We start from the raw sequence: 18,956 nt of genomic DNA, 5'->3' as shown, positions 1-18,956 counted from the left end.
TTACATGGGCTGCGCCTGCGGTCGGTATGTACAACGGACGAATCGACTTGTGAGCTTGAACAAAATCCATGCAACCCACCCGCGGCTGGCTTTTGACAAGAGGGCTGTCCAGCACAGGGTGTGTGTGGTCCGTTCCCCAGATCAAGGAAGTCATCCACCCACCCCCATCGGCGGGACCCTGGCTTTTCTCTAGGAGGTTGCGTTACAACTTACAACCCTGCGGCGCGGCCGCGTTTGGTACTGTCCCATTCTCCCCACCCGCCCGCATTGTACATGATGTCTTTCACTCCCACCTCTTGGCCCAAGGCCTTGTGCCTGCATCTGTTTTCTTTCTTCCCTTCCATGCCCATTCCGAAAATAATTTGGTGATTCTCCGCATTCGGGGATTTCTCTTTTTTCTTTTCTTTCTGTCTGTTTTTATATCTCAGTTTCATTCTTGATACCCATTTGTTTTTTGTTCTCTTTCTTTTTTTTGGTACGGTGATACTTAGTTACGTCAACCGCCTTTGAGCAGGCAAACACTCCTACTTTTGATACCCACGAGTCTGCCTTTTAGGTATTGGTAGGCGTTGCAATATCCCTACTATTTCTTTCCGAAAAGATCTTCCCTTCTTAAAAAAAACTATATTTATATTTATATTTTCTTTTCAAAATGTCCGCCTTCATACAACCGCCCCTTGGGTCCCCCAAGCCACTCCTCCCCCGTATAGATACGACGAACACGCGCTACGAACACGAAAGCAACCCAAAAACCTTCAACTCGGCAAACGAATCCGTCGAAGCGCGTTTGGTATGGGCCATTGGAGATACCCTGGGAATAGACTCAAGTTCAATTCAGATGGTGGACTCTTTTACAGATCTCGGGGGTTGCGAGAGGACGGCTGCCCGCTTAAGCAGCACTTGTCGGGATTTGGGTTTGGAGGTTGATACTAGCGACATTCTGAACTGTTTTACACTTGCAGAGTTGCAAACTCGCATAATACCATGTTCGCGAGAGGCATCACCTCAAAACATCCCAACAAGTGGCTCTCTCGCGATAGAGCCGCTCAAGCTCCGAACGAATAACCTGGCCCCCTCACAGCCTCGTTTCTCAACCTCCTCAGTAGCGCCGTCGACAGCCGTCTCCGAAGTTCACTTTGACCATGAAAGTTTCATTTGCGACGAAGAGTCAGTTTCTAGGGCTGTCATCATTAAACCAAGGGCGGGTTTCTTTGATGGCAAGCAGGTTGTGTTTCTTTCACTTGCTGGCCTCCAGGTCCCTGGATCGCCCACCTCGGATATAGAAGTTATACCGCAGACAAAGATGTTTCTTGCCGGAACCAAAGTCGCAGCAATAAGACATGACCTCGAAGCAGCCGCTATCGCAACCGACCTACCGGACATCTGGATTGTACTTCGACAATTGCCTGTGACGGAACATGGGGCGCTCGACCGGAGAAAGCTGCGCACCTGGCTTCAGAACATCAACCAAGAGACGTATCAGCAAATCATGAGTTTGGACACTGAGGAGACTTTACAACAACCTTTGACCGATAGTGAAAGGGCTCTTCAGAAGGCTGTCAGCAACGCATTGCAAGCTCCACGCGAGGAAATTGGCATGAACTTCTCCTTTGCACAACTGGGTGGGGATGAAGTTACCGCGATGCAGGTGGTGGCCAGGTCCAAGGCCGACGGCATTTTTCTCAGCGCAACCGAGCTCCTGCAAAATAGCTCCTTGGCACAACTGGCCGCAATGGCAACCTCGCGTGGCGAGATGCCTCGCGGCTGGGACGTGGAGCCGGAGGGGGAGCAGTTTGACTTGTCACCCATGCAGCAGCTCTATTTCCTGACCACAATGGGAGGTGATTCCAGGTATCGTATGGGCAAGGACGGCAGCTACCGCTACAACCAAAGTTTGCTGCTTAGAGTGAAGAGGAACTTCGGGTTTGATGATATATCAGCGGCAGTCCAGGCGTTAGTTGGGCACCATACCATGCTGCGCTCGCGATTCTTCCAGACCGCCGAAGGGGGGTGGACTCAGAGAACGGTGGCTCCGTCCAACAACTCATATGCGATGCAATTCTCCACGATCGGCAACAACAAAGAACTCGAGATTGTCATAGCGAGAAGTCAGGCAATGATTGACATCGAAAGCGGCCCTGTGTTTGCGGTCGACCACATCCAGACGACGGACGACTACCAAATGATCTACCTTGTGGCACATCACCTTGTGGTGGACTTGCTTTCTTGGAGAGTAATTTTAGACGATCTTAACGAGCTTCTCATGAGTGGCAGCCTTCTTTCGCACCGCTCAATGCCTTTTCAGAAATGGAACGAGCTTCAGAAGAAGGAGATCGAGCAGACCGAGATCACCAGCCCCTTGCCAGCGGGCACACCAGTCGGTAACTACGCTTACTGGGGACTGCAAGACGTCTCCAACACGTACGCTGACGCTTCTGAGCTTGGATTTTCGCTAAGCCCAGAGTTGACCACGATTCTCCAGAGCACATGCAACCGAGTTTTCCGAACTGACTCCGCAGACATTTACCTGGCTGCCCTTCTACTTTCTTTCTCACAAACCTTTCACGACCGTTCAGTGCCGGTAATCTGGAACCAGGAGCATGGCCGAGATGTATCTGACCCGGCCATCGATATTTCTGACACTGTGGGGTGGTTCACTACTCTGAGCCCGGTCGGCTCAGTCTTGGCTGGAACTGGCAATGATTTTGTCGACGTCTTGCGTCGACTCAAGGATGTTCGCCGGGCGATGCCCAGGCGCGGCGCGCAATACTTTGCTTCTAAATTCTTCAAATTCGGCGGGCCGGACCTTTTTACCGAAGATTGGCCATTTGAGCTGATCTTCAACTATGCCGGTTCGCTGGAGCGTCTTGAGGAGAGCAACGGCGTCCTAGAGCAGATTCCTTTCCCAGGGCGGACGCTGGCGTCCAAAACATCCAACATTGGCCCCAACGTCGGCCGCATCGCTCTCTTCGAGGTTAGCGCCATGGTATCGCAGGGCTCGGCACATGTCAAGCTTGTATACAATAAGCGATCGCGCCACCAGGACCTCATCGCCCAGTGGATTCAGAACTTTGAGCATCTGTTGCTTGAAGCAATCGGCCGACTTCGCTATCATACACAGGAGTTGACCATGGCTGATGTGCCACAGCTGGATGTTACCTACGAAGGTTTGCGCAAGCTCAACTATGAGCGCACGTCGCTGCTCAACTTGACCAGCGTTCGCGACATCGAGGCTGTCTATCCAGTGACGGCTGTTCAACAAGGCATCTTGGTGAAGCAGGCAGTCGACCGGGAGGCGTCATACCTGCATGCCATCTACGAGTTTTCATCGCCAACTGGCCGGCCAATCAACATATCGCAGCTCTGCGCTGCATGGCAGAACGTCACTACAAAGCATGCCGCGCTCCGCACGGTATTTATCGACAGTGTTACCGAGACCGGTGTATATGACCAGGTCGTCCTACGCAGAACATCCCCAAGCATGCTCTTTATTGATGTTGCCTCCGGCGAAGACCCAAGCGAGTCATTGAGCAATTTACCTGCATTACCCAGCAGGACTTCTGGTCAGACTCAACACAGGTTGGCAGTTTGCAACACACCCACCAAGACGCTGGTGAAGTTGGACATTAGCGAAGCTCTCTGCGACCCCCAGAGTCTTAACGTCATCTTCCTCGACCTCCGCCGGGCGTATACCACCAACGAGCCACTTCCCGAACCTACAGGCCTTACTTATCCTGAATATTTGAAGTTTCTCGAATCTGCCCGCACCAGCCAAAGCCTCGATTTCTGGATTGGCCGACTTTCAGGTGCCGAAGCTTGCTTGTTCCCGCAGCTGACGCAAGAATCTTCGAGGCGCGCCTTCGAGAACTACAGTTTCGATCTTGAAGTTGATGGTTGTAGTCTAGTTGAGTTTGCCAGGTCCAGAAATGTTACCCCTGACGCAGTCTTGCGGCTTGGGTGGGGCTTGGTACTCCGCGTATTTTCCGGCAAGGACAATGTATGCTTTGGCTACCGCGCCACCGGACGTGAGGCTGCTTCTGGCGGTCCAAGCATGCGGAATGCCGTTGGCTGCTTCAGCAATACGGTAGCTTGCAACTTTGACCTGTCTCCTTACAATGCTCTTGCCAATGTATTGGCTATCGTCGAGGAACAGTACGTCGCCAGCCTGCGCCACCAGCATGTTTCTATTCCAGAGATACATCATGTTCTCGGCAAACGTGGCGACGAGCAGCTCTTCAACTCGGTAGTATCATTCACGAACGAACCCTCAGAGCTCAGAAGCCGACACACGGGCCCGGCCGACTTTGAACTCAACAGCATATCTCACACGGAGACATCCTGCTATGACTTGGCTATCAACGTTCGATTTGATAGCGGCAGGCTTGTCGTTGACATCGGCAGCATGTCACTGGTCGGGGAAAGGGAAGCCCCCAACATCGCAAACACGCTCAGCAAGGCCCTTTGTACCATTATGGAGAACCCGACATCTTCCATTCAAGGTATCAATCTGTTCACCGACCGTGACTACGCACAGATTGTCGCATGGGCAAACGAAAGAGCCCCACCGGAACCGAGAGTTGCCGTGGTGCATGAGCTTGTGGAGACGAATGCTCGCAGCAACCCCCATGCCATGGCCGTATGTGCCTGGGATGGACAGCTCACCTACGGCAAGCTTGACGATCTGTCCACACGGCTAGCTCAGCGATTGGCCGAGGCTGGCGTCACTACTGGGGTTACAGTGCCTCTATTGCTACAGAAGAGCTTCTGGTCACCTGTCGCCATGCTTGCGGTCCTTAAAGCAGGTGGTGCTTTCGTGCCCATCGACTCTGGTGATCTCAGCCTGGTCCAGCCAATCTTTGAGAATATCAACTCCAGGGTAGCTATCGAGTGTGAGAACGCTGGGGGTGTGCTCCGCAACCTTTTCGATACCGTTATCGTCCTGAACAGCGAGCTCATGACGCAGCTCAAGTTGCAGGCCCCGCGCCATGTCGAGTCTCTAGCAACAGAGGATGATGCGGCATGCGTGTTCTTCACCCCATCCAACTCAAGGGAAGTTAGGGGCACTGCTTTCACCCATGGCGCTTTATCGATCGCGCTTCTCACTCAAGGACCTGCAGCCAGCATTAACTATGCCAGCCGAGTGATGCAGCTCTCGTCGTACAATGTCGACATTGCCATTTCGGAAGTGTTCGCCACACTGGTAAATGGCGGGTGCATCTGCATTCCGACTGAAACGGAGCGAGTATTCGACTTTGTAGGTGCGGTTCGGCGAATGGAGGTCAATTGGTCATACATGACGCCACACCTGTCTCGCAAGCTCAATCTGGACCAACTGCCTAGCCTCAAGACCGTATGCTTCAGGACGCGTTCTCTGGATGAGGATACTTATGCCCCTTGGGCCGGCAAAAAGAAGGTGCTTTTCGCGTATGGCTCGCCGGATGTCTGTCCTCTTGGCATTTCATTCCTCGAAGTGCACGGCACGCATGAACTCAACCGCATCGGCACACCACTTGCAGGTAACTTCTGGCTTGTCAACCCTGAGGATCACCGCAATCTTATGCCAATTGGCAGTATTGGGGAGCTTGTTATCGAAGGACCAACCTTGGGGTGCTCCTTCGCACGAGGTCAGATGGACCGGACACACTGGAATGCCGCCGAATTCTCCGACTCGGCTCCCGGCAAGACTAGGTATTTCAAGACCGGCCACAGTATGCGTTATATGGACGGCGGAGCTCTGCAGCTCGTGTCCCACAAACGAGAGGATATCGAGATTGACGGCAGCACGATTGTACTTTCCGAAGTGGAACAAAACCTTCGCCGTTGCCTTGGACAGGGAATGGATGTCGTGGTCGAAGCCATTGCCTTCAAGAGCTCCAAAACACCTCCGGTACTGACTGCGTTTGTTGAACTTGGCTCGATGTTTGACGGACCAGAGGATCTGCACCGGTTAAGCCATGTGACGAGAGAGCGCACCTTCAAGGCCAAGCGGGTGGCCGAGACCGGTATGCGCAACAAAGTTCCGCACCACATGATCCCCCAGATTTTTGTTCCGGTGAAAGACTTGCCGATCACGTCCTCGCTCAAGGTCAATCGTCGCAAGCTGCAAAAAGCCATTCATGGGCTGTCGCGAGAACAACTGCTGCAACTCTCGAGCGTCCCCAACCCTCATGAAGTGCAGACTGTTGGTACCAATTCTCTGCCCTTGACGCAGACTGAGGAGCGCATGCGGAGGATCTGGGCTCACGTGCTTAACATTGAGGACGAAACCTCCATATCTGCTGCTGATGGCTTTATTAAGGCTGGCGGCGATGACATCTTGGCTGCTAAGCTGGTCGTGTGTTGCCGTCAGGAAGATATTGCTATTTCGATTGCTGATGTCTTGCGCGATATGCCCCTAACCAACCTATGCCGCTCGGTGACCGCAGGAGACTCACGATCCAACGTACAATCCTTCTCTTCGGCTTCCTCCACGTCGACCAGGCCGACCTCGACATCCCGGGCCAGCTCGGAAGACGTGACTCCAACTCAAAACAACCTGCTTGCTGCTGCTGCTGCTCCTGCAATCGTTGACCCAGAGAAGAAAGCCCGCGATGACCGTCTCAAGGGTGTGCTGGCAACCAAGGTAGGGGTGGATTCCAAGGAAATCAAGGATGTTGCCGAAGCCTCGTCGATGCAGTCACGTTATATCGAGTCGGGTATGCTCCGTGGTCGTGCCAACATTAACTATTTTGTCTTCTCCTTCCATGGTCCCGTGGACCACCGGAAACTTGAGGAAGCTTGCCAAACGCTCATCACTATCCACCCTATTCTTCGCACCGCCTTTGTTCCGTACAAGCGCAGAATGTACCAGGTTGTGCTCAAGACACCTCCAGCAGACTTCAACCGTTACCTCTGTCCGAGCTGGCGCTTGGCTGCTTTTGCCGAAAAGGTTATCAAGAAAGATCAGAGCACACCAATTGCCTTCTCTGCACCAATGACCAAATTCATCCTTTTGGATGGTGGCAAGCAGTCAACCCTCCTCCTGAGACTGTCCAAGGCACAGTATGACGACTTGTCTGTTGCCTTGCTCGTCAAAGATCTCAAGAAGCTGTACGATGGCGCCCAAAACCCACCACGACGTCCAACATATGCCGAGTTCATACGATGCGCCCACATTGCCAACAAGCAAGGAGCAGAGGAATACTGGAAGCTCCTTCTCGACGGCGCAAACATGACCAGGGTAGTCGCGCACTCCAAACCACACCAGCTGACCAACCACGTCAAGACAATCCGTCAGCGTATCGAGGTGCCTTCACTGGCACACCTTGGCATCTCATTCGAGACCATCTTGAAGGCTGGTTGGGCGATGACACTTGCAGAGCTTTCCGGCACTGCTGATGTCGTCTTTGGTGAGATCGTCGACGGTCGACAAATTCGACTCTCTGGAGGACAGTCAGTCGCCGGTGTGTTGGGTCCTACGGCTAACACTACCGCCGTCCGCGTTCGTTTCCCGGAGGGAGACGGTCGTCTGTCACCACTGGACCTGCTGCAGTATGTGCATGGACAGCGTATCGCAGGAATCCCCTTTGAGAACTTTGGGTTCCTCGACCTTGTTGAGCGCTGCACATCCTGGCCGTACTGGATGCGCTTCAGCACTGTGGTTCAGCACCAATACGAGGAGACGACAGTTGTACCCTCCGAGTCGAAGATCTTCCACCTAGGCAAGGGCGGTGAGGCAGGTGCACTTTGCAAGTTCAGCATCATTGAGAGCCGGGCGCAGGATGTACCTGACATGTTTATCCATTCCATGGCTCGCGGTGGCATCACGGCGAACGACAACAGCAATATCGAACTCAACATCACTTTCTGCGAGAATAGGATACCTGTGAGCTTCGCGGAGGAGACACTTCGCATCCTGATGGGCAACGTGGCTGTTCTTACCTCTGGATCCATCATGCACGTTGTCATCCCGTCGGCCGCGCAGTACAAATCGAAGCGTCCACAAATCCCGCTACCGCAGATGCCATCGACCACTTTGACACCGAGCTCGCCAATCTCGCACCGTTTCCCGGCTAGCGACATGGAAGCTATCCAGAGGGTCATCTCAAAGTGTTGGGCTGCAGCTTCTCTGGATCCCTCATCATTGGGTGTCCCAGAAGAACACCGGGATCACGCGGCCTTTTATGATCTCTGGGGCTCGCTGGTGCCAGCCTCGCAGCTTGCATCTTTCTTGACCCGCGAAATTCCCAAGCTCGGCCTACTTGGAGTTGGGGTCGACTTTGGAATCACAATGGAGGAGATTGCTGATAATCCCACCATGGCTCGGCAACTTGATTTGATCGTTCGGAAGACGGCATTGGCACTGCCAAAATCGGCTCCCCTCCCGTCCTCGCCGTCGCACAACCGCCAGCTCCATAGCCACCACTTGTCGCTTGATAGCCCCAGGAAGGTTTCGGCTCCGCTGAGCTCACCGAGTCGCAACATTGCATCGAAGGCGGTCTCGAAACTGACGAGCAAGCTCTTGGGCTCCTCTGCCGACAAGGAGGCTTCTCGCAACAGTATGAAGCCTCCCCAGCACCAAGACCAACAGGTACCATACTCGGCTCCTCATTTCAAGTCATCTTTCGATACCTCGGCGCGGACTCCATCGCCGCCTCGCGAGGCACCTTCTGTGCCTGCTACTGTTGCCGAGTCACCTCGTCTCCCGTACTCTACTTCCCACTCTACCCAAGACGAACTGGAGCGCCAGCTTGACCGTGTCCTGAATGAGATAACCGCTGCCAACGAGAACGCGCTCAACACAGGCAGAAGCACCAGGAACGCTTCCGTCGACAACGGCGGCGTGCAGATGCAGCGCGGCGGCAGCACGGGCACGTACAGCTCGGGTGTGGACAGCCTCACCGATGGCAGCAGCGCGACGACCCATAGCACAACATCTTCAGACTTTGAGAATGCCGTGTACGCAAGCCTGCCCGGCTACTTTGGCAGCAGCAACAACGTCACCGTCCAAAAGGCCCCGGTCGTCTCGCCGGCCAGTAGCTCATCGCGTACGCCCCGTACTCCGCGATCAACGCAGTATAGGCAAAAGTTCTACGGTCAAAACATCGCCATCAAGCCCCTGCCGCACACCATCCCTGAAGGCGGCATCGATGACATTGTCAGCCCGTTGAGCCCGCCCCAGGGGCACAGGAGGTTCTTCAGTGCCGGTGGTGGGCACTCGAGATATCACCACCAGAGGGGTGACTCGTCGCTCGTCACACCAATCACTACCCACGGGCCACCACCGCCTTACATGGAATATACCCGCCGAGGTTGATTTCGGTGTATTCCTTGTTTGATTTTCCTTTGTAACACCTTTTCTTTTTTGAATGTATATATACGCGAGCCCTGAGGGGCTCTGTGATTTAATTTGCAAACACAGCAAGAATATGATTTCTTTCGGAGGCTCTTTTTGGTGGTTTTTTTTTTTTTACTTTTTTTCTTTTTGGGTCGGCGGAAAAGAATAGCATTTTAGCAATGCAGCAAAAGGGTTTTCAAATGATTATACCACTTTTTGAAGTTAAATTTTTGTATACAGGTTACAGCTTGACATTTACAAGATACCACAGACTGCACAGTTTTATAATATGTTTTCAACATGACCGCGGTGCTTGATTTGCCTGGTGAACTTTATGGAGGAACAGTTAATGGGGATAGGTCGAGCAACTCGGACGGTGGTATGCGAAGACGTTTTGGTTTGGGTGTTTATAGATCCTAGTAATTTTCGAGCTTTCAATTCTTGATTCGATGAATCAGCATCCGCCCTTATGGCTCAGTGGTAGAGCGCATCACTAGTAAGGTGTCTATTCATCCCTATGATGAGGTCCTAGGTTCGATCCCTGGTGAGGGCATGATATCGCAAGAACACCAACTCGCTGATATCTTTTGAGTGACCGGAACATTTTATCCAGCCATCGTTTCGAACGTTATTTTTTTAAACTAGCTCTACATTTTATTTAACCTTGTTACTATTGGCGCCTAACCCCGCCTGCAGCAAGCAAGCAATCTGCTTGCACGTTTACGTAGGTGATTAATTAAGTTTTGATATTCATCCCTATTAAATCAGGTTTCTACCGCTTCCTTCGTCCCAACCATCCCATTGAATTGGGTCCTTTGTGTTCTCGACCCCGAAAGCCCAGGTTGCAATTTTACAAATTTGAAACGACGATCTGTCCTCATCCCAATCCAACAAAGCTGAGAGAAGAAGAAAAAAAGGACATTGACAATCTTCTTCGTGGATTAAACCCCTTTTTTTTCGCGTGTTACCTCCCCACGGACGATCCCTGTCGCAATCTGTAGGAAGATCCAGCCCGCGTGGATTATTGTTTGGCATGTGCTACCGTATTTTTAGGTGGTACGGAACTGCTCGGTTTGGATCCGCTGCAACCCATCAAGTCTTTGGGGGAGCATCCGTGAATTTGGAGAAATTTTGCGGCAGAAAAAGAGGTTACTCGGTGCCTTGGTCTGATGTCATACTTCTGCAGCAACGATGAATTACTTTTGTTTTCTTAATTGAGGTTTTGTAACTACCCCGTGGAGGAGGGGAAACAAAAGAAAGTCAAGAAGAAGCATGTGAGGGGGGAAAAAAGCAAAGGGAATATCAGTGATAACCAAACTATTGTAGGTACAACCAAACGACTCTCTGCCCTTTGCTCAATTTCCATCCCAGCTTCATACGTACCCTACAATCTTCGTAAAAATGGCCTTGCAAGCTCCATCCAGGTCTGGACCCTACCCGAACGAACCGGGATGCTTTGACCGATAAGAGAGTTGGGAAAGGGTCCCTTCCTGTCGTGTCGCTCATTTCCCGGGGTCTCCACCTCCCCTGTATATAGTATATTCCCCAGCCCCGCCGCAACCCCCTCGAAACTGCCGCATCGGGGTTCATAGGGAGGCGGTGAGCTGCCTAAAAGACTGGCATTTTTTTTTTCCTTCCCTCAACAAACGACCCTTTTTTAATTTTTCTGGATTCGTGTCAACAAAGCTCCAGTGATAATATACCCTGGAAGCTGCGCTTCAGTCTTTTTTCCCCCCCTTACTTCATCTTTCTATTGTTTAGGTGAATTTGGTTTCTGGGAAGAAGCAAAAAAAAAGAAAGCCAGCGAGCAGCTTTGCCCATCATGGCTCCCCTCACAGCAGCCGACATTGATTTTATCGACACGCCGCCCCAGCCACCGTGCACCATTGAACCGGTTGGCGACTGCGGCGTGAAGACCACCACTGTGAGTTTTTTTTTTCCTTGTTCCCGTTGTGTTGCCGTGGCACGTCTGCGTTTGCGGAGATCCGGCATTGGTTTGAAATGATTGGTTGCGCAGAGTGCGACAATAATGATAGGAGCTTTTTGCGCAAGCTTCAAATCTCCAATAAAAAAAAAATGACAACCTTGAGCATTGATCGTGGCAGAAAAAGAAAAAAAAATAGAGTGCTGACACGTACCTTGATTTCCGTTTAACAGTCCCCCACAATCTACAACCCTCCGCTCCCTGCCGACGGCCCCGGTGCCGCAGACTTCTCCAATGTCGTGCTTGCGTCGCTCGTTTTCGGCCTGCCTACCTTCCTGGCATGGAAGATTGGTGGTGGCACCAAGACCATCATCTTCTTCATCATAATCTTCTTCCTGCCCATCCTGATCGCATACTGGGCCTTCAAGTCCAACTTTAGCCCGCGCATCAACGACAAGGTCAAGCTGCCCGGTCGCCCCATCGACCACTACCTCACCTTCAAGAACCCCGAGGACCAGGCCAAGTACAGCGCCCGCGGCGCCAAGATCTCGATGGAGACCTTCCACGAGATGTACTTTGCCGGCGATGTCGACATCAAGGGCGACATGCTCGATGTCCTCGAGTACCGTCACGACTGGGCCACCTTTGACTTTACCGTCGGCATCTTCAAGTTCCTCTTCTTCACCTTCTTCCCCGATGTCATCTTCCACTCGCGCTCCCAGGACGAGAACCAGGTGCGCGACACCTATGACCGCGGTAACGACTTTTACGCCTGGTTCCTGGGTCCGCGCATGATCTACACCTCTGGTATCATCTCGGACCCCGACCGCGAAGAGACTCTCGAGGAGCTTCAGGACAACAAGCTCGCCGTCGTCATGGAGAAGATCGAGCTCAAGGAGGGCGAGCGCCTGCTTGATATCGGCTGCGGTTGGGGAACCCTCGCCCGCTTCGCCAGTGTCAACTACGGTGCCAAGGTTACTGGTGTCACTCTTGCCCGTGAGCAGGTCGCCTGGGGTAACGCAGGCCTCCGCGCCGCTGGTGTCCCCGAGGAGCAGAGCCAGCTTTTGTGCTGCGACTACCGCGACATCCCCAGCGACAAGAAGTTCAACAAGATCACCGCCCTCGAGATGGCCGAGCACGTCGGTGTCCGCCGCATGGTCACCTTCTGGAGGCAAGTATCTGACCACCTCGAGGATAATGGTATCCTCTACGTGCAGGTCTCTGGTCTGCGCAAGGCTTGGCAGTACGAGGACTTCATCTGGGGTCTCTTCATGAACAAGTACATCTTCCCTGGTGCCGATGCCTCCACCCCGCTCGGCCCCTACGTTGACCAGCTTGAGTCTGCCGGATTTGAGATCAAGAGCGTCGACACGGTCGGTGTTCACTACTCTGCAACCCTTTGGAGATGGTACCGTAACTGGCTAGGCAACGCCGACAAGGTCAAGGCCAAGTATGGCAACAAGTGGTACAGGGTAAGATATATCCCGAGTTTTTTTTTTTCTTTTTCTTTTTCTGTCGTCTCTGTTTTTGTAGATGAGCTCAGAAATCTGCTTGCTAACAACACGTTTTGCAGATCTGGGAGTACTTCTTGGCTTCCTCTACAATTGCCTCCCGCCAGGCCAGTGCCACCTGCTTCCAGATTGTTTGCGTCAAGAACCTCAACTGCGTCCACCGCATCGAGGGTGTCAAGTCGCAGTTCGGTCTCTTGGGCGCCCTGGAGGCGAGCAAGGCTGCTGGCAAGAACAGGCTGCCGGACATCAAGAAGGCTTAAGGGGGTTTATCGTTGCTGGAACGAGGTTACACCACGGGTCCACAGTTAACTAACTAGTTGCGTGGACGACTGGGCAGCGTTGTCGGGTTACGGCCGCTGTTTTCTTTTTTTTTAAGGAGCAGCTTGGATCTCTCGGCCGTGCTGGCGACACCACAGGAATATAGATATTCGGTCGGATTTCATTTAGGGGGTTGTGGGATATATGGCAGTGAGGAGGAAAAACAAAACAACTTAATTAGAGCTAGACAAACGGGTTGGGCGGTCGGGCTTTTCCTCTGGCTTGTGTCATGAGCCGACTATCTAAAAAGGGGCCAAGCCAAATCAAACATGGCTGGCGAATGAGAACGCGAGTTGAGATTTTTTTTCGAACGATCTTTTGGCCACGGCAAGCCATTCTTTTTTTCATGACATTGTGTGTGTAACGCTGATTTACTGGGACTCCTTTTTTTTTTTTTTTTTACAGACAGGGAACTACTATTTGTAAACCGGCTAAATAGAGACCACACCTCTTTCACGTGGGTTGAAGTGGCCCGGGGACGTTCGATCCCGTCCGCGCTAGGAGCTTCTTCTTCTCAGGAGCTAGGCTGGGGCCGGGGACCGGGCTACACATGCCTCGTGGTACAGTGCATGGCTTTTTTTTTTTTTTTTTTCGGCGGCTAACGGGGCCGCCTCTCTTTTTTTCTTCTCCTTACTGTCTCCATCAAGTCTGGTGGCTGAAAAAGCGGATTTCCTGGCTGGCAAAGCTGGTCTCTAGAATAGGGGAGCAAGGGCGCCTTCTCAGCCCGGGTTCCCCGACGCTTAAGCGCGATAAGAGCTTGTGGGAACTAAGAGCTATGCTTTTTTTTTGTTCTGGCTTTCGGGGGACATGCCAGTTGAGTTGGAAGCGGTGAGGTTTTTTTTTTTTTTTTTTTTTTTTCTTAATATGTTTTCCCCGAAAGAAATGGACTCTGGGTTGCCATCATAAGCTGCCTACAGGATTACCCCTGAATCAATGTGTGACTGGGTTACGAAAGGTTTAGTTCTCAAAGTTCTGGTTTGGCTGTTAAAAATTCAGTATATTTGTCAAGGCGCTGGTCTCTGTAGACAGGTGAGCGAGACACCTGAAATACATTTGGACATGGCATGTCAGCACTACTGATAACACAAGGCGCCATAGATATGTTTTGCTGTCTAAGCTATTAGACCTTTAAGATGAGATTGAATACTGAGTTGACTATGCGTAAATCAGTAACATTGCCTTGTCCGCTTACACCGAAGCCGTAAACCGCAAAATAAATCCAGCTGCTTCCTCGCAAACAAATAGCTATGCAAACATCAGACTTGCTTCAAGGCTGATCGCCTTCCTGGACAAGCTCCTCATCGCTGTAATCCTTCTCGGCCAGTGCGCCCTTGCCCGGCTTGGCCCTCGGCTCGTCGATGATGTTGCTGGTGTCGATGGCGTCCTTCTCATCGCGCTCTGTTTGAGATGCAATGAAAAAGAAGTTAGTCGTACTTGAAGAGGGGATGATTTCTACGTGAATCCCATGAGAGTAAAAGAGAATGGTCGCATACCAAGAGTAGCATCGGAATCCTCTTGTCCTGGCCTGATGGATGACTCAACCTCCTGGGAGTCGCCGACGACGGGCACCGGGTCGCTGGCCTTGCTCATGTACGAGTTGTCCGAGACGTTACCGGAGGGGACGCTGTCTTTGCTTGGGGCCATGATTGTGGTTTTTTTCTTTCTTTTGGAGATTGATTTGGTTTTGCTTGGGATAGTTTGTGTTATTGTCACAGGAGCGTCGAGATGTGTTTGATAGGTAGATGGTTTGTTCAAAAGGCCAACTAGATCCGAGTGACGAGAAATCAAAACTGATTTATATAGAGAGTACTCAAAAGAACGCGATCGACAACGAAAAAGCCTCTTACGACGTCCAAACGAAGCTTTACCCACCCGTTCCCAACCTCTTACTCCCTCCCGCCGTCTATAGGAACCTGCGCCTGAGACACAAAAAGATCTCATCATCATTGTATTGACAGATTGAAGTGTCATTTCGTTCATCTTAGAATCGCAAATAACATAGTTGCGGTTGAAAGAAAGGGAAAGTCATGACGCATTGGATCGGAATTATACACACATGGAGTAATAGGTTAAGTAGCGTCTGTCAATTAGCAACGGCTACAGTTTCGATCGAAGAAAAAAAAGACCAACCCCTTGCAGCCATTTTTCGCCCCGATCTACCGGTAACTGGAATCGAACGCATAAATGTCTCGGGACTCTGTGGGAAAACGACCTACGGAGTAGAAAAAAAAAAAAGAAACAATCAGAATTGTTACAAGAAGAAGCAATTATAGGGGGAAAAAGAATGTTGATCGGAAAATCGATGCGATCTGCAATGGAACCTAGATCTAGCTGAATATCGAAGGGGGAAAGAAAACGGCCAGGGGTGTTTGCAGATGACGTCCTTGCTCTGGCGGTAACGATCGAACGAAGGCGCGCTTTCTCTGGTGCCAACAAAAAAGGGCCACTTACACAGTTTTGAATCAACGGTTTCTTGCAGGTACAATGTTTGTTGCACAGAGATCAGTAGCCGGTTATACTTGAAAGGTCCGGTTTTCAATGTTACACATATATCAATTTGGACTCAATTCATGCAGATCATCAAAATACTCGATCGTGCAATTGAATTTTCATCAAAATGAAATTATTCACATAATGTGAATTCAACAAGAAGTTTCCAACGAGGGTATTCAATTGTCGACCAGACTTGCTTGTCAATTTGATAACAAATACCAAGATTTCCGAACAAAACGGCTGCAAGCTGCGTCGTAATCAATCTAGCTACAGTGGGGATATTGGTATGGGTATGCGTATGTAAATAAGGTGATACAATATAACAAAGGTATAATAAAATTGAAATAGGTATCCTAAACTCCTGGGGCGCCAATGCTAGAAATCTTCCGTGGTAAAATCATGGGGTTGGTAGAGTGAGTGTAAATTCGGGCAAGAAAAGAAAAAGGGGGGTAAGAATTTCGAACAAGGTCATGGTGCTTATGGCGTCCTAATCAGCCTTCTCCGCCAGAAACTCCGAGATTTCCTCTGCTGGACCTTGCCGTGCTCAATAAAATAAACCACCTGCTGCTTCTCGTCCTCGGGCAGATGTGAGATGCCATCATTCAGGAGGTCTAGGCATGCTCTTGACGCTATTTGGTCCGATAAGTCTTATGTCAGCTACACATGCTTTTTTGCTTATGAAAAACTAACGACAAAAAAAAATAGTAACAAAATTTGAGTCAGACTTACGAACGCGCTTCTGCAGGACTTCATTGTCCAGCGCGGCGCTAATGCGGGCCGAGTTGTAGCAGTGGTAAATGCGCTGGACTGCAAGCATACGGCGCCAGAGGTCTGCGGCGTCGACCGCCGGACACAGAGAAGATGACGACGAGGATGATGTGGCCGTGGTCGAAGCTGAGCTCCGGCTGTCCATGGAGCCTGCCGCCGAGGCTGGCCGGCGGAGCTCCGGTACTGGAGTCTCGGGCGCAACAGGGATTGCAACAGCAGGAGCAGGATGAGAGAAAAATGACTCTTGTGCGACGGGGGTTATGGCATCGTCATCGTTGCTGGATGTAGACCAGCTTGTCGAACGGCTGGCGAAGGATGTGGCCGAGTCGGCTCGGGATCGGATGAAGGATGCCATCTTGTTGAAGAAGGCAAAAAGAAGTAGAAGGGTGAAAGAAGACTTGTTTGGATTTCTGGTGTGGGTTCTGATGTGTTTCCACCTCGTTCTTCAGTCTGGGTTATAAGTCTTCTCGAAGAGGACGTTCGAGCCAAGACAAACAGAGAGACAAAACTATCGCAAGGCCGGCCGAAAGAATCTTGCCCAACGACGGGGATCCAGAGCCGTATAAATGGGTTTGTTTCTAGGTCCTTTCTTTCGCCGACTTGTGCAAGACAAGACAAGACAAGAGGAAGGACGCGCACACCCGAGACTAGGCAAGGGCGTTCGTTAGACACGAGCTAAAAAAAGGAGCAACAGCTCCACCCCCAAAAACGGCGTTTGGCTGTTTGCTTGCGCCCCAAGTAAAGAAGAATAATCACCACGCGGGCCCTGTCGCTGCTTTCTTTCTTTTTTCCGCTAGCACCGTGCAACCTCCGTCAAGGTACCTATGATAGGTATGATGGAAGGTGTCCGGTTGAGCGGGCGCTAGAAGAACGCAGGACCAAGAAAGTGTTAAAGCAAGTGGGAAAAAAGATACTAGACTTGGCAAAGCGTGCACCCCGGACTAGGCCAAGCGTAGTAAACTAAAGTAAGATGGTCCCGGTTTGTTGTGTCTGGGCAAGAGGGAAGTCGGGATGTTTCTTTGGAGGAAAAAGAACGCTTGGCTGTTTTGTTGTTTGGCGTAAGGCTAGATCAAAACTAGGGCAGAGTCTGTTCTTTTTTGGATTTGCAAGCAGCAGCGGTTGGCAGTTGAGCTTATATGTTCAAGTTCAAAAATAGGTTGACTTCCGGAGAGACCGCACTGAGAAGAAAACAAAAAAAAAAAGGGGGGAAAGAGGAGATGCCATCAGTCTTATACAGGGAAGCTTCATTAGCAAATAATTCCAAGCCAAGGTAAGTACGGTACGGTACCACACATGGTACCTCTTACAGTACATTACTTTCCCTACCCAAAAGCCCAACGGGGCTGATGGGCAGACGACAACTTGGGACCAGGCGTCAAAAAACCTTGCAAGGGGAGGTGAGGGGTTGGTCCAACCCCATTTCCAAAAAGAAATGTCATGATCAGTTTAGGTTTTCTAAGTTTTCCAGGTACTTTGTATCTTTTGCTTTTTACTCCCCTTTTTTTTCTGTCCCTTGTTTTGTAATCGTATTTGTCGTCTTTTCCCTGGGTCCAGGTTTGGTCATTTTTCATCATGTCATTGCCGCCCAAAACCCCCCTTCCGTTAAATCTTTTTTTTCTTTCCCCACCCCCTTGTCCCTGCGGGATTTGCAGCCGGGTCTCCCGCTGTGGAACCCCCAATCGACTGCCGCCCCACCAGCAACCATCACTTGCAACTCAAATACCGGGCAAGGTGCATTAAATCCGGTCAAGTGGTGCATGGTTGTTGAATTTCGATGTGATAGAAGAAGGGGGATAAACAAATAAAACTCGAATGATAAGGAATCGAAAGAAATTCGCAAGACTGTAAAAAAGCATCATGCGGTTCGCCTGCGTGTGTCTGCCGACTACTGCCCGTTTGCCGGATGTCTGAGACAAAGATTTGGACGATAAACATAACCAAAAAAAAAAAAAAAGTCGATATGAACGAAATGAAGGGGGAAAATGGGGGGTTACGGTGCGGCACTTGTTGCTTTCCTTCAGACGATATTCTTTCTCACTCTTTCCATGGTTAAACTTGACCATGTTTTCTTGGCCAACCCCTGCATCAAAGCGAACAAGCAATTATCTCGATGAAATAAAATTAAAACGAGGCTTACTTCTTACTGTATTTTTGCTGCGTTTGGTCTTTTTATCTTGCTGTGCCTGTTTCGTTTCGGCGGTGGGGGGGTCGTCTTTTTCTTCTTCCTTACTTTTCTTTACGGAGTAGTCACTGACGCGATGCTATCAATAAATTCATCATTCAATCAACAACAATCACAATTGGCTTATTCCCGTTGCGCTGTGCATCATGACACACACGCCGAAGGGGGGTGTGGGTTGAAGAAAATTACTGTAAGACTATCCGGATGTGGTCAGCACGTGTTACGCGGTAGCACACCCTCCCTCTTTCTCACTCTCCCTTTATTTGTTTTCTTTCCTAAAAGAAAAAAAAAAATCTGTCCGCCCAGTAGCCAAATCTGGAGGGGCTGTGCTTGCAGGAAGAAAAAAAAAATTGGTTGGCATCACAAAGTCGGTGATGATGATAAGTGATGTACGAAGTACATGTGTGTGTGGGTGGGTGCTTAAGTCATCATACGAAAAAAAAA

At 50.8% G+C, this 18,956-nt stretch overlaps 5 protein-coding genes across 5 annotated transcripts; 3 read left to right on the top strand and 2 right to left on the bottom strand.

Moving 5' to 3' along the window:
* Positions 1–652: 652 nt before the first annotated feature.
* PgNI_00637 (uncharacterized protein) lies at positions 653–9,295 on the top strand (the record flags this gene model as incomplete). Its single annotated transcript, XM_031120715.1, has 1 exon — positions 653–9,295. One exon carries the CDS (start codon positions 653–655, stop codon positions 9,293–9,295), a length of 8,643 nt encoding a protein of 2,880 aa, XP_030988100.1.
* Positions 9,296–10,967: 1,672 nt separating this feature from the next.
* Positions 10,968–13,500, top strand: PgNI_00636 (uncharacterized protein). Its single transcript, XM_031120714.1, has 3 exons — positions 10,968–11,240; positions 11,474–12,712; positions 12,814–13,500. The coding sequence occupies exons 1-3, from the start codon at positions 11,139–11,141 to the stop codon at positions 13,009–13,011; spliced, it is 1,539 nt and encodes a 512-aa protein (XP_030988099.1). The 5' UTR covers positions 10,968–11,138; the 3' UTR covers positions 13,012–13,500.
* Positions 13,501–14,336: 836 nt separating this feature from the next.
* On the bottom strand, positions 14,337–14,713 carry PgNI_00635 (uncharacterized protein; the record flags this gene model as incomplete). Its single annotated transcript, XM_031120713.1, has 2 exons — positions 14,337–14,467; positions 14,563–14,713. The coding sequence occupies 2 exons, from the start codon at positions 14,711–14,713 to the stop codon at positions 14,337–14,339; spliced, it is 282 nt and encodes a 93-aa protein (XP_030988098.1).
* A 1,008-nt stretch (positions 14,714–15,721) lies between these two features.
* Positions 15,722–17,715, bottom strand: PgNI_00634 (uncharacterized protein). Its single transcript, XM_031120712.1, has 2 exons — positions 16,292–17,715; positions 15,722–16,191 (listed from the first exon to the last, which is right to left on the bottom strand). Exons 1-2 carry the CDS (start codon positions 16,683–16,685, stop codon positions 16,040–16,042), a joined length of 546 nt encoding a protein of 181 aa, XP_030988097.1. The 5' UTR covers positions 16,686–17,715; the 3' UTR covers positions 15,722–16,039.
* A 187-nt stretch (positions 17,716–17,902) lies between these two features.
* PgNI_00633 (uncharacterized protein) lies at positions 17,903–18,070 on the top strand (the record flags this gene model as incomplete). The annotated part of the gene is made up of 1 exon (XM_031120711.1): positions 17,903–18,070. One exon carries the CDS (start codon positions 17,903–17,905, stop codon positions 18,068–18,070), a length of 168 nt encoding a protein of 55 aa, XP_030988104.1.
* Positions 18,071–18,956: the final 886 nt, after the last annotated feature.

The sequence above is a fragment of the Pyricularia grisea genome (genome assembly GCF_004355905.1).
Source record: "Pyricularia grisea strain NI907 chromosome Unknown Pyricularia_grisea_NI907_Scaffold_1, whole genome shotgun sequence".
Lineage (NCBI taxonomy): Eukaryota > Fungi > Ascomycota > Sordariomycetes > Magnaporthales > Pyriculariaceae > Pyricularia > Pyricularia grisea.
Note: the sequence above shows the minus strand (reverse complement) of the source record. Positions and strands in the feature narration are given on the sequence as shown.